This window comes from Phoenix dactylifera, unplaced genomic scaffold (genome assembly GCF_009389715.1).
Source record: "Phoenix dactylifera cultivar Barhee BC4 unplaced genomic scaffold, palm_55x_up_171113_PBpolish2nd_filt_p 001823F, whole genome shotgun sequence".
In the NCBI taxonomy this organism is placed as follows: Eukaryota; Viridiplantae; Streptophyta; class Magnoliopsida; order Arecales; family Arecaceae; genus Phoenix; species Phoenix dactylifera.
In genome coordinates, this window is record NW_024069116.1 from 28,068 (window position 1) to 42,657 (window position 14,590).

At 47.4% G+C, this 14,590-nt stretch overlaps 1 protein-coding gene across 1 annotated transcript; it reads left to right on the forward strand.

The window, feature by feature from the left end:
• The first annotated feature begins 708 nt into the window (after positions 1–708).
• LOC103696814 (uncharacterized protein At4g15970-like) lies at positions 709–6,944 on the forward strand. The gene is made up of 2 exons (XM_039122855.1): positions 709–1,356; positions 5,671–6,944. Exons 1-2 carry the CDS (start codon positions 1,205–1,207, stop codon positions 6,065–6,067), a joined length of 549 nt encoding a protein of 182 aa, XP_038978783.1. The 5' UTR covers positions 709–1,204; the 3' UTR covers positions 6,068–6,944.
• The last annotated feature ends 7,646 nt before the right edge of the window (positions 6,945–14,590 follow it).

A 14,590-nucleotide genomic window follows, 5' to 3' on the forward strand; every position in this document is an offset into this window, starting at 1 on the left:
AAAGACATGGACGACCAAACTATATTAACATAAAAAATAACTTTTAGGAGTTATTTGGAAATTTTTAATTTTTAGATCAAAGTGTTTTTGAAGGGGGTGTTTGATCTACAAGGCTTATTAGACTCGATATAGATTACTTTGGTTACTATGGATAGGGTTAGACAGAGTTTAGAAACAAAATTTACCAAATCAGGAAGCTGAATTGTCCGCCAACTCTCGGGAGCCATAACTAAGCCATACGAAACTTGATTGAGACAATATTTTTTTATATTTATTTATTTTTTAATAAATTAGATAGTTTTTTGATATTTATGATGTGACATCATCTCAAAGGATACTGAACAACTAGCAATCGAGCCCAAATTTTATGTTTGGGTTGCTGATCAGATTGAAATTTTTTTTTTTTGAAAATTTTTTTTGAGCGGATATATTTTTCAATTCAGGAAGAATTAGGAGCGACAAAAAAACAAAATTGATGTAGGGTCGAGATTTATTTTTTATAGGATCTCAATTTTATGTATTTATTTTATTAGTTTATTGTTGAAAAGCTTGTCCTATTTGAATTAGAAAAAAAATTCGATTTAAATTATATAAGAATAAAATTTATTATTATAATAAAAACTTTGTATCTTAATTTATGAATAATCAATAAAAACAAAGGGATGCAAACCATTTTTTTTTGCCGATGTTTTTTTATTTTTTTATAATTTTTGAAAGATGGTGCGTGATTAGTTTAACAAAATTATATCTTCTTCCACGCCGGATCTCGTGTTTTTCTTATCTTCTAACTAGAGGTCACATAGGTGATGGCTCCAGAAACTCCAGTTGAGAATTGAGAAATCGCGAGCTAAAGAAATCTCGTGAGAAGCGGGCAACCCTGTCGCTCTATAATAACTCCATCCGTCCATCCCTCTCCCACGCGCCAACCCCGCATCCCCATCTCTCCCCCTCTCTCTCCTCTCATCGCGGACCCCATTTTGTCTTTCTTTTCTTTTTTTTCCTTTCTCGAAGAAAATCAAAACCCCCTTCTCTTTCTTCCTCTCTCTCTCTCTCACTCATTCTCTCTCTTTCACTTTTTACTCCTTGTCTATATATGAGGCAGCCCTCGCGATCGGGCGGGGCGTCGCACAGCCAGGTTCCCAATGCACCCCACGTCCCCCAGCGCCTCCTCCTTCTCGCCGCCGGACGCTAGCGACGCCGTCGGATGCATCCTGACGCCCTCCTTGTCCTCGCCGTCGTCGCCTTCCCCTGCGCCGTCCTGTACCGAGCCGCCTCCCCGTTCGTGCCCGCCTGCCCTCCGTCCGGTGGGATCCCGTGCCCCCCGACGTTGACGAGCCCATCGACCCCTTTGATTTGGTGAGCTTGAATCTGATTTCAGTGCTTTTAAAATGATTCCTTTTTCCCTTAATTTCTCCATCTTTTTCACGTCTTTTTCAATCAATAATTCGTCTCATTTGCTGTGCTTTCCCCCAATTATGTCGCCATCTTTTACGGAATGATCATAATGCCCTTCTCCCTTTGCTCTATTTCCTGAGAGCTGCTCGAAGCTGAGGACTAGTTTAAACTTTCTTTCCTAATAAACGAAGTAATTTAAGCTTCAATCAGGCTTAGTTTAAGCTTCCATTAAGCTCAATTAGGAGGTTGCTTTCTTCTTTTACTATGGAATTTCGTTAAAGCGGTCGGACTTCTCCTGTCTGCTGTTCCACTGGAACAGGTTAAAGAGAAAGAAAGGGTGACGAGGTCCAGAGGGACATTAGGCACTCGAGTAATCCTCCTTGATTGTGACGTGGGATGTTTGGAAGATGTGAAATGTGGAATGTCTGAGTGGAGTTACCTTTTCCGCATGGCTATGTGACTCAGATTCAGATCTTAACCCTATGGCTTATTGGTTCCAATTAGTTTGGGCCTTGCGGTTCATTTGGTTGACATGGGTCCATTTGGTCTGATGTAGACCTGCTCAACAGATGAGCCAGGCAGGGTTTGAGCTAGGCTCAATCTAAGGTACCCCTTAGGGCCTGTTTTGATATTTCTGCAGGATGGGGCTGAAAATTTTGTAGAGTTCATGGATTGGGCCGTCCATTTAAGCATGGTCCTATATTAATGAAATATCACCCATCCCAAATCCTGTGGGAGAAAAGAAAAGATCTACATAGGTCCGGTCCGTTTTTTCTTTTTGCAGTCCAACAACTAGAATCTAGACTGAGTTTGGACAAGATCCTAGAAAATGCAGCTAGATGGGCCAGAAGCCCAATTGAACTCAAGGGGCACCTCTGAAAGTGAGACATTGTATTGTGTCTATGTAGCGATTGGACAGAAACGCTCGCTGTGGCACAATTAGTTCAATTCTACATGATTTCTAGCCTAATCCTGAGGCATATCAAGTAGGCTTTTAATTTTTTTAGGCCCGGTTTCGGCCCGCCTGGCATTCGGCTTGCCAGGCTAGCCCGTTATTTGTCAGGCTTCTTTGAATCAGGCTGCGAGCTTTCCAAAATCTCTTTTTAAAAAAAAGAAAGCGGGAGGGGAGGGAGGGTTCGGGGGAAGGGGAGGAGGAGGAGGAGGAGGAAGGGAGGGGGTGGACTGTAGGAGGTGGAGAGGAGCGGAAGGTGTGATAGGGGGCTGCTTGGGGCCAGATTGGTGGAGGAGGAGGAGGCGGAGGAGAGGGGGAGGTGGTGAGGAGGCGGAGGAGGAGGGGAGGGAGGTGGGATGGGGGGGCGTATGGTGGGAGGAGGCGAGGAGGGAGGGAAAGGTGGGGGGAGAGGAAGGATGAGATGAGGAAGAAGATTAAAAATATATTATGTTTTATATTGCATAATATAAGTGATATGGCTGGGATTTGACGCCTAAAATCGTGCTTGCTAGTCGGTCAACCAATGATTGGTGACATGTGGCATATGGAACAATAGCTGAGCAAGCTTTGGGCGAATAGCGCGGACATATACAGTTTGGCGATCGTGGAATTTACGAAAGCTCTAGAATGGGCTAGACCCATGAGAGCTAGAAGAGACAAAAATCAATGATTATCTGCCATGCATTTGGGGACCAACTAGGTGGGAACCAACGGAGGTGATTGAGAAGGTGAACACAAAAGAAGGCAAAAGAAAATCTTAGGCTGGTCTTCAGAGTTTCCTTATAAAGGCTGACTTGAGCTGGAGAACAATCGTAGACTCTTTCCTTGGGTCCGAGCAACCTAAGAGAGAAGCCATCAGGCATGTAGTAACTTCTCTAGAATCTATCCAAGTCCTCCAGGTCCAAGACACATTCTTTGGTGCCTAAACCAAAGGGGACCTCCGGCTCGGCATCCTTCGAGCTATAGAGGACCGGCTGGAAGTGGAGGATGAGTTGGACAACTAGTTTGAGGGCAGATCAGTCTCAGGTGTGCCAATCATCGTGGTCCACCCAATCGAGAATGAAGAGGAAGGAAAAAAAATGGGAAAGATGAAGGACCCGAGGAGAAAGATGCCAACCTAGAAAGAAGCGGAAAACTCCCAAAGCTGAGGAGAATCGGAAGCTAAGAGAACTTGGAAACTGGAGATCACCCATTGAGCAGAGAGCGACCTGAATATGGAAGCTTAATCTCCTCAAATGAGGGAGAATGGTTGTAGGTACTTCCCCTTTTCTAGAGCCTTGAACACCTCTATTCTAGGCATCTGATCGACTATTCGCCCTAGCGAGTTGCCATGCGTCAGCTTGGCATTTGGCATCCCTAGCTCACACGTATTGACCCTTCTATTGCGTCAGGAAGGCGATTGATGCTATTGACTTTCTGTCAAAACCAGTGATGCTTTAGGATAGTGAACCGATGTCACAAAAATTGTGCTGGTCATTTAATGCTGCTTCCAAAGATTTTCAGGCTAAGCTAGATAGCTCGACTTTAGCCTAGCTGGCTCATCCATTAGGTGATTTGGCTATTTCCTTGCCTGAGCAGACAAGAATGGCTCGGGCTCAAGAGTGGAGGGAAAGTGATATGTCCTGGACTCAGAAGTGGAGGGCAAGTGATATGGCTCGAATTCGACATTCACTAAAATCGTGCTTGCCATCTTGGCCGACCAATGGCTGGGTAACATGTGGCATGTACAATCAACGGGCGAGCAAGCCTTCGGGCGAAGAGTGTAAGCAGTTACAATCCAGAGCGATTGCAGTGCACCAGATAAGGGTGGAGCTACCTAGAGCAACAGATGAGGAATGATCATAACAACTTGTCGAAATATCATGCGACTAGATCGCGATGGACTCTCACCCTCCTCTCTATGTAAATCAGGCCGGGAGACTCCAGGTAAGAGGAACTTTTCACCTCGCTCTTACGTCGTTGCTTTTCTCAGTTTTCTATTGTTCTCTGTTTGACTTAAGCATTGGACGGTCCCCCACTAGACATGTTTCGATGTCCCCAGATCGTTTCTCTTTGGTTGTAGGTCGACTCTCATATCGCGCAGCCCAGCTCCCACTGAGCGAGCAGACTAGTCTGTCCGCTAAGTCGCCTAATTTCGTTAGGTCGGCTTTTGGGTGGCAACGTATTTTATATTATACTCTATTATATATATTATATAAATATCAGGCTCGAGCCGGGCTCATGTAGGGTTGATGTAAGCCCGAGCCTGGCTTGTTTAATGGGCGGGCTTAAATTTTAGGCCCGGCTCGGCCCTTCGGGCTTAAAAATCAGGCCTAGACCCATCTGAGATGGTCCAAGCTCGGGTACGCTAGGTGGGATGCTCAGTTTTGAGTAGGTCTAGTCCGATCTAGGCTAGTCTTGAACTGTTAAAGACTTGAAACAGATATAGACTATATAAAAAAGTTGTCAGGTGCGTAGGATTGCTTAATTTTGTTTCTAATCCTGAAATTTTGAACTATGAATAATGGGGCATTGACATCTTGGACCTTAGGTTGGAAAATTTTAGGTTAAAAGTTTGGAATAAAGGAAGTTCATCTCTCTCTCTCTCTCTCTATTTGAATGGCTGCTTTGCATAGCCGTTGAATAAATACATCCATTTGCATCAGACAAGAATATCCTAAAGAGTTCCTAGTAGAGAAGAAGTAGAGCAGAATATCCCAAAGGAAGTTCATCTCTGCCAATTCATTCTGATGGTGGGCAGACAAGATATTTATACAGGAATTATTGACTCTATGCCAATAAAATCATGTCTCGGTAATTTTTCTGCACTATACCTTGGCCAAGTGGACTCGCCACGATACTACAATTTTATGATCAAACCAATGTGCTATTAGAGAAATCAAATGTTATATGCGACTGATATAATGGTATCAAATAAGAGCCAGTATAATGTTTATTTTTATATTGCTATTTTCTCATATTGATGTTAATAGAGTTGTGTATAAATTCAATTTGAATATAGAACTTATGATATCCTGATGTTACAGTGTTCTATTTTAAAAATCAATATCTAAATTTTTAGCTTAAAAAATTTCTTTGTAAGTGCTGCATTACTCAACAATCTTGAATTCTGCGCACCATCTGCTCATAGTGACTTTACTAAAACCATGCATACTGTGTAATGTTCTGACATTGGGATGAAAGAAAGTTGGATTCTTTTCACTTTTCTGCATCTTGGTCCTTTTTGAACTTTAAATCATTGAGTTATTGCATTCACCGACATGATCATTTCCTTGCATATTAAATTTGGACATTATCTGATATTTATTCGAATTGTAGGATAGTGAGGATGTTAGGCTTGAGAGAATTCTGAAGGAGGCCGCCATGGAAGATAAAACAGTAATCTTGACCACCTTGAATGCTGCATGGGCTTCTTCTGGATCAATTATTGATCTCTTCATTGAGAGCTTCCGGCTTGGTGATGGTACACCTAGACTTCTGAACCACCTGGTGATAATTGCATGGGACCAGAAGGCATACATGCGATGCATGTCCATACACTTCCATTGCTTTGCCCTTATTACAGATGGAGTGGATTCCTCAGAAGAGGAGCGTTTTATGACTCTCGGATATTTGAACATGATGTGGAGAAGGATAGAGTTTTTGCGAGTAGTCCTTGAGAAGGGATATAACTTCATTTTCTCGGTACATTCATTTACTTTCATGTATCTAAGCTTTTAACAGTTTACTTATTCATGGCAAAGAACTAGGGACAGTGGTATTTTTTTTCCCATAACATAATCATTTTTGGAAATGTCTTTAAACATGTATGCAAATACATGCCTGATATACTGACATTTTTTTTTTGGTACATGGATATACTGACATATTTAGCATGGTATCAGTTGTGGTTCATTTAATCTTGAACTTGTTTATTTATGAATCTTTTTATATATCTCTTGGCCAGCAACTAAGTTTCATGGAATCTTATTGGGGCTTTTAGATGGAAAGTCATGGCTATCTGATACCTTCCCTAAATGCTATGGATGCGCACTAGAAAAGGTTTTGGATTGGGAGGTTCCATGATTTGACATACCAGTTTCCTTTATTTTGCAAGCTTGTGACACTCCCAATGTTCTCTATTTGTACTCTAGAATATTTTCTATTATTACAAAATTTATCTTATGCATCAAATTTTTTCCGCACTTGTCCATATTAAAGAACTTTATCAGTTAATGCATGCATGTTAAAAATGGGAGGATTTTATCTGTATTTCAATTTATTTCAACAAATTCTTTTATTCCAGAACTTCTCATTCATTAACCATATACTCCAATAGTGATACTATTGCATGTAAACCTATAGTAATTTCTTTATGCTCCTTGTTTGGAGTAATATAGAGTTGCATACACGTACATGAGTATCAGTTTTTCTCTTCAACAGCAATGTCTGTATAAGATAATATGACTTTTCTCTATTGCCATGCGATAACACTACTGTTGCCTAAGAAGATATTAAACATATTAGTTCACTAAGAATGAAAATGGTGTTGATCCTTAATAGTGTTCTATACATATCTTTCCAAACAATTTTGAAGAGTATCACTATTATCACAAAACTTTTTTTCAGTGAATTATCTGGTTTTTTCTGGAGTTATAATCAATCAATGGATGGATTTATTACTATCTCCATCCTTTTCTTTTAAACCTTTGAATTTGTTTTGGCCTACTGACTGGTGAGAAATGATGTTAAGTTTTGTGTTGATTCACTTCCAACTAAATCCAAAGTTTACCATGTCATATATCTGTCAGATTTCCTCTATAAGATAGTTTACTTGTTTGATAATACTTCTGATCTTGTATGGTGTGGTAGAGTTTAGCATAAATTCATACTCTCTTCTTCTTATTTTCTGTTCCTGATGACCTGCAATACTCACCGCTATCTAGAACTGAAAATGATTTGGTGTGGAACAAATTTTATTATTCATCCAAATCAATATCTGTATTTATTCAGGCCTTTTTTTTTCATGGTCGCGACTGTTGTATTGTAGTAGGTCGGGGGAAGCTAATACTATTACGAATATTAAATTGATAGTGAAATTTGTTTCTGTTTATTTTCTAAATGGGCATAGACGCGAATGAGATACTAATCACATGCATGTGTTTTAAACAGATATGAATGCAAGTCATATATTAGTTATATCTTTATTTCTTCCAAACAGATCTGGATGCAAGTCAGGTATTAGTTATATTCATATCTATTCTATGTGAATATGTGTATGAATCGGATATTAGTTTGAATTCAAATCAGATTTTTGAGCAAAGTTCAATAACGACAACCAAGGTTGCAAAAAATGGATTTCGTTTTGGCCATCTATGGGGACTCTGTTGTTGGTAGCTTGAACAGATTTGGAAGTTTCACTCCATGTTTGAATAAAAATATTGAAAAAGTTTGAATAAAAGGAAAAAAAAAAGTTATTACCAAACATTTTACAGAAGTTTGTGTTATCTAAGTGCTTTCTTTGTTTAGTTTCAACTACCTCAATTTGAAGTAAATATTATATATTAATGATGTTTATTAAGTATGCAGGTATTTTCTACTAAGAGCATAATTAGTCTTTACTTAAACTTTAGTTGCTCGGAAATACATTATATGTAGTTATTTTTGAGCTTGTGATGCCTAGTGCATTGAAATCTTTCTTCACTTTTTTGATACAAAACATATTGAATTTGGATATTTTTCCCATATTCTTGAGGTTAAATAGTTATTTTTCAAATACACGTTGTTGGGGGAGCGCAGCTTCCCCCCCCGAGTGCATGAGAACCTTGCCGTCAGAGGACCGGATGACGGCCGACCTCGGGCGGCCGAGCTCGGTGCCCGACCCCGGAACATCTGACCCGAAGAGCTCCCGACCTCGGAAGTCCGCCCTCGCCGCCCACCTGCCGCGGTTGCATCCTGCCAAAGTCTGGTCAGGGGCCATACCCTGCCACCGCCTCTGGCATTTAATGCGCATGACCTCTGCAAAGCCCTGACTCACTCAACAATTAATGTGTATCTCCGACTCACTCAACAATTAATGTGTATCGCCGGCTCACTCAACAATCAATGCGCGTGGCTCCTGTTAACTACAAATCCTCAGTCCTCCACGGCAAATTGGCTCGGCAGCGTTCAGTCAGCCGTGACAACTCTCTGATCCCGGCCTCACCTCCGACATCGAAGCATTAATTCACCTGATCGCGTACCAACTCGAGCGACGTGCTAAGCCGTACGGCGACCTCGCCCCATCACATCACAGGTAATCCGACCCCCCTATAAAGAGGAACCCCTCCTTCTCAATGGGGGGTTGAACGCAGAAGAAAGGAAGCAGAACGCTTCTTTCCTCTTCCTCTCTCCCAAATTTAAACCTCCTCTAACTTAAGCATCGGAGGGTCGGCGCCGGAAACCCCGGCCACCGGCTTTTTGTAGGTTCCCTCTCCACGGAGGACGCCGCTCGCCGATAGATCGCCGCCCGTCAGAGTTCGAAGCTCCTCCTCCTCAGCCGACGGCCGCCCCCGGGTCCAATTTCCAGCAACAGTTGGCGCTAGAGGAAGGGCCCGAGTCGCGGTCATGAAGTTGAGAAGTAAGGGAGCCTCCAATGCTTCCCGGCGTTCCCCGCATAGTCCTGGACATTTGTCCAGAATTCGCCTTCTCCGCTGATCCGGATCCCCAAGCTCTGCCGGAACAGTTCAACGCTCTGGTACAACAAGTCTAGCCTTGGCCGCCGCCGTCTAAGGCTTGCGGCGCGAGGAAGCCCTGCCTACGCTCATCTCGCAGGCCCAGGTCCCGCCGGTGCTTCCTCCGAACGGCCCGATTCTCCGAGGTCAGAACCTTCACGGCTCTTTCAGGGCCAACAACGAAGAGCAAGTGTCTCCCCGGAGAGAGCTGCCGGGGGGATCTTCAGACAGAAGACCCCAGCTCTTCGAAGCTGAGTCGGCACCGGACCACCGCGAGCCGGAGCAAACTACAGCGACAATTCCCCGGGCTGGGGAGCTCGACAGGAAAGTCGAGAACCTGGAGCGCCAGATTGAAGCGCTCCGCAGCGGGAAAGCAAGGCATGAGGGGGACTTTGATTCACCACCAAGTCCCCCTTTTCCCGCCAGATTGAGGACGAGCCGGTCCCCTCGAGGTTCAAGATGCCTCAAGTGGAGCCTTACAGCGGAACCACCGACCCCCTGACCACCTGGAAAGCTACCGGGCTCTCATGGCCCTGCAAGGTTCCTCGGAGGCCGTGCTTTGCAAGGCCTTCCCAGCGACCCTCCGGGGGACAGCCCGGCTCTGTTTTCGGGCTGAAGCCAAGCACGGTATCCTCTTTCGAGCAGCTCGGCAGGCAGTTCGCCACCAACTTTGCTGCCAGCCGACGCCAGCGGCGGACGTCGGATTCCCTCCTAGATATCAAGCAGAAGGAGGAGAATCCCTCAAGGAGTATCTTGACCGCTTCACCTCCGCCACGTGGGAAGTTCGCGAGCTCGACCAGTCAATAGCCATGTCGGCACTAAAAACTGGGGCTCGTTCCTACAGATTCCTCTTCTCTATCGAGAAGAGCTTCCCTGCCGACTTCACCGAGATGCTGGCCCGAGCTCGGAAGTATGCTAAGGCCGAGGAGGCTATTGCCTTCAGGCGGGGTACAACGGAACAAGCTTCAAAGAAGCAGAAGAAACGTCGCGAAGAGCGCGGCCGTCAAAGAAGCCGGTCCCCCCGCCGAGAGAAGAACCTCCCCCGGCTGGAAAGCCCGCCTCGACAGCGGGGACAGTTTCGACCGAGGTCCCCGCCTCGGCCCCGGGCCGAGATTTGATGGAGATTGAAGGTTGGGACTTTTTTCGACCTCCGCCTCCTATGCGGGATACAGGAGTTTCCCGCAATTTCAGGAAGTACTGTCGCTTCCACCGAGACCACGGGCACGACACGGAGGACTGTTTTCAGCTCCGAGATGAGATTGAGGCGCTTATTCGCCGCGGAGTACTCAATCGGTTCGTAAGGAACCGACGTGAGGAAAGAAGGCCGGTGGAAAATGCCATACCCCCGAAAACCGAATGACAACAGGCCCATCGCCGGCACCATCAATGTAATTGGAGGGACCTCGGCTGGAGAGCCAGCCTGGGAAGGAATCCCCCAAAGCGCCAGCGCACTTCTGAAGCATCTCGTTCTCGTGGATGAGGACTTGGAAGGGGTTGAGACCCCTCACGATGACGCTGTGGTCATCTCTATGATTATAAAAATTTGATGTAAAACGTGTCTTGGTTGACAATGGAAGCTCAGCTAATGTTTTGTATTACCACGCCTACCAAAAAATGGGGTCAACAGGAAGCCAGCTTCGGAAAATAAATGCCCCACTGGTCGGATTTACTGGGGACTCGGTCCCGGTCGAGGGCGAGATCAGCTTTCTTGTGACGGTCGGCCTCGCCCCCCGAGAAAGTACAGTAAGGACGGACTTTCTTGTGGTCCGCCTACCCTCGCCTACAACGCCATCCTCGGACGATCAGGGCTAAATGCCCTTCGGGCCGTGGTCTCAACTTGTCACCTACTCGTGCGATTCCCTACCAACCAAGGAGTAGGCGAGGTCCACGGGAACCAACTGATGGCTAAACGGTGCTACATGGCGAGCTGTAAAGCAAAGCAATCAACTGAAGAGTCGAGTCGGCAAGAGCTATCAGCCGAGGCGCCAACTCAAGCAATGGGCCGCTCGCTGCCCATAGAAACCTTGGACGCGAGGGACGACCTCTGGAAGAAGCAAGTAAAGCCCGGTGAGCTTCTCATTCAAATTCCTCTACGAGAAAATTTTTCCGAGCTAACCGTGCAGGTCGGCTCCGGCCTTGGTGCTCGCGAGAGATCGCCTCATCAGCTTCCTACGGGACAATGTTGATGTCTTTGCCTGGTCGCCGCCGACATACCAGGAATCGACCCTGAGGTCATGGTCCACCGACTCCAGGTGAAGCCGACCTGCAGGCCTGTAAAACAGAAAAAACGGGCTCTGCCCCGGAACGGCAGCAAGCCGCAGCCGAGGAAGTGGATAAGCTCCTTGAGGCCGGCTTCATCCGGGAGGTCTCCTACCCAGACTGGCTTGCCAATATAGTCCTCGTGAAGAAGGCCAACGGAAAATGGCGCATGTGCGTGGACTACACCGACCTGAACAAGGCCTGCCCGAAGGATAGTTTTCCCTCCCCATATCGACCAGCTCGTCGATTCCACCTCGGGACATCAGCTGCTGACCTTTATGGACGCCTTCTCGGGGTACAATCAGATCCGAATGGCGCCAGAAGATGAGGAGAAGACGGCCTTCATCACCGACAAAGGCACCTATTGTTACAAAGTAATGCCATTCGGGCTGAAGAATGCCGGAGCCACATACCAAAGGTTGGTCAGCCAAATCTTTGAAGACCAGATCGGCCGAAATATGGAAGTCTACGTGGATGACATGCTGGTGAAGAGCCGAGCGGCGGAACACCATGTGGCCGACCTCAATGAAACATTCTCAAGCTCCGGAAATATCAAATGAAGCTCAACCCCGCAAAGTGCGCATTCGGAGTTACCTCGGGCAAATTCTGGGCTTCATAGTAACCCAGCGTGGATGAAGCCAACCCCGAGAAAATCGAGCGCTGCAAGAGATGACACCTCCAAGGACAGTTAAAGAAGTGCAGCGGCTCACCGGGCGGGTCGCCGCCTTGGGGAGATTTGTCTCCGGTCGGCCGAGCGCCCTCCTTTCTTCAAGATCCTTAAGCGGCCAAAGAACTTCCTGTGGTCGGAGGAATGCCAGCAAGCCTTTGAAGACTCAGGCGCCTTCTGGCCTCTCCCCCGCTACTCACAAGCCTCGGCGGGGCGAGGTTCTTTATTTGTATCTGGCCGTCTCCCCGGTCGCAGTGAGCTCAGTCCTGGTCCGGAAAGAGGACAAGCTCCAGAAGCCAGTCTACTATACCAGCCGGGTCCTCAGGGATGCTGAGACCCGATATTCTAAGCTTGAGAAGACAATTTTTGCCCTGATCATTTAGCTCGGAGACTCCGGCCTTATTTTCAAGCACATACCATAGCCATACTGACCGACCAGCCTATGAAGCAAATACTGCAAAAGTCGGATCGTGCCGGAAGGGTTGCCAAATGGGCGGTTGAGCTCGGGAGTTCGACCTTGAATACCGCCCCAGACCAGCCATTAAAGCTCAAGTACTGCCGACTTCATCGTGGAGTGCACCTTGGACGACCCCGAGCTGCCACTCACACCCACAGAGGAGACCCCGAGGCGCCATGGGTCCTATATGCGGACGGCTCTCGACCTCGGGGGTAGCGGAGCGGGACTCATCCTCACCAGCCCGGATGGGGTGGTGGCTGAGCAAGCCCTACGCCTCGAGTTTCCAGCCTCAAACAACGAGGCAGAATACGAGCGCTCATTGCCGGACTCAAATTGGCGAAGGAGCTGAAGGTGGAAGACCTAAAGGCCTTCAGTGACTCCCAGCTAATAGTAAGCCAGGTCCAGGGAGACTTCGAAGCAAAGGAGCCATCGATGCGGAAATATCTCCAAAAGGTGGAAACTTACGTCCGCCCTAGGTTCCTTCAGCATCCAGCACATTCCCAGACGGAGAATCTCAGGGCGGACCAATTGTCTAAGCTGGCGACCTCCCGCATGAGTGAGCTTTCCAAGGCAACGGTGCTCGAATATCTCCGAACACCCAGCACAGAGGAACCTGAACCAACCATGTGCATCGACTCGAGCCAAGCTGGATCGACGGGTTCGTCCGCTATCTCCAGGATGGGACCCTCCCTCACGACGAGCTGGAGGCCCGCCGGATCAGGCGTCAAGCTCCCCGGTACGTCCTATATGAGAACAAGCTCTATCGTCGGTCATTTACTTCTCCTCTCCTTAGATGTCTCCGCCCCTCGGAGGCAGACTATGCCCTCCGAGAGGTCCATGAAGGGATTTGTGGAAACCACCTGGGAGGCCGGGCACTAGCCCATAAGATCCTGCGGCAAGGATACTTTTGGCCCACGCTTCAGAAAGACGCAACGGACTTCGTCCGGAAGTGTGACCGGTGTCAACGGAACGCCAACATCCAGCGCCGACCTTCGGCCCCGCTGACCTCAATTATGCCCCCTGGCCATTTGCCCAGTGGGGAATTGATATTCCTGGGGCCCTTCCCCCTAGCCACCGGGCAAAGAAAATTTCTGGTCGTCTCCATCGACTACTTCACCAAATGGGTCGAAGCTGAACCTGTGGCCCGGATCACCGAGCAAAAAATGCGGGACTTGTTTGGAAGTCCATAATATGCAGATTCGGACTCCCCCGTATCCTTATATCAGATAACGGCCGCCAGTTCGACAATCATTCAGAGATTTTGCTCCGAACTGGCATCGACCACCGCTTCACCTCGGTCGCCATCCGCAGACAAATGGAGAAACTGAGGTAACTCGAACTATTTTGCAGGGGCTCAAGGCTAGGCTTGATCGGTCCAAAGGATAGTGGGTCGAGGACCTGTACAACGTCCTCTGGGCTTACCGGACTACGTTCCGATTACCCACTGGTGAGACCCCTTCAACCTGGCATACGGCACGGAGGCGTTATCCGCTGGAAATCGGCCTCCCTCCTCAAGGGTGGAGCACTACGACGCCGACTCCAACTCTTTCCGGCTCAGGAATAACTTGGACCTCGTCGAAGAGACACGAGAGGTCGCCCGAGTCCGCATGGCAAGGTACCAGCAGAAAACGGCCCAGTACTACAACTCCAGAGTCAAGCCCAAGCTCTTCAAGGTGGGGACCTCGTCCTCAGGAGAGCCGAAGCTTCTCAGCCCACCGAGCAAGGAAAGCTCACCCCGAACTGGGAAGGACCGTATCAAATCGCTCGAGTGCAACGACCCGGAGCGTACAAGTTGAAATCTCTTGAAGGAACCCCTATCCCGCGAAGCTGGAATTCCGAGAATCTACGGATGTATTATCAATAAAACCCAAGGGGTTCCGGGCGATCAGGAACATGGATCCTGTCTCCTCTTTACAATGATTTGTCTCCTCACAATGATTATGATTATGTCTCTCTAATATTGGGTCGTTTGTGATCCTCAGATACCCCGACTAAGGTCGGATGCCCCGTGCGTCGACCGTAGAGTCTCAAACTCCCTCGACCTCGGAAAGCGCCACCAGGTCGACGATGAGCCCAACTCCCTCGGCCCCATATTCGATACCCCGACTAAGTTCGGGATGCCCCGAGTGTCGACCGTAGAGTCCCAAACTTCCTCGACCTCGGAAAGC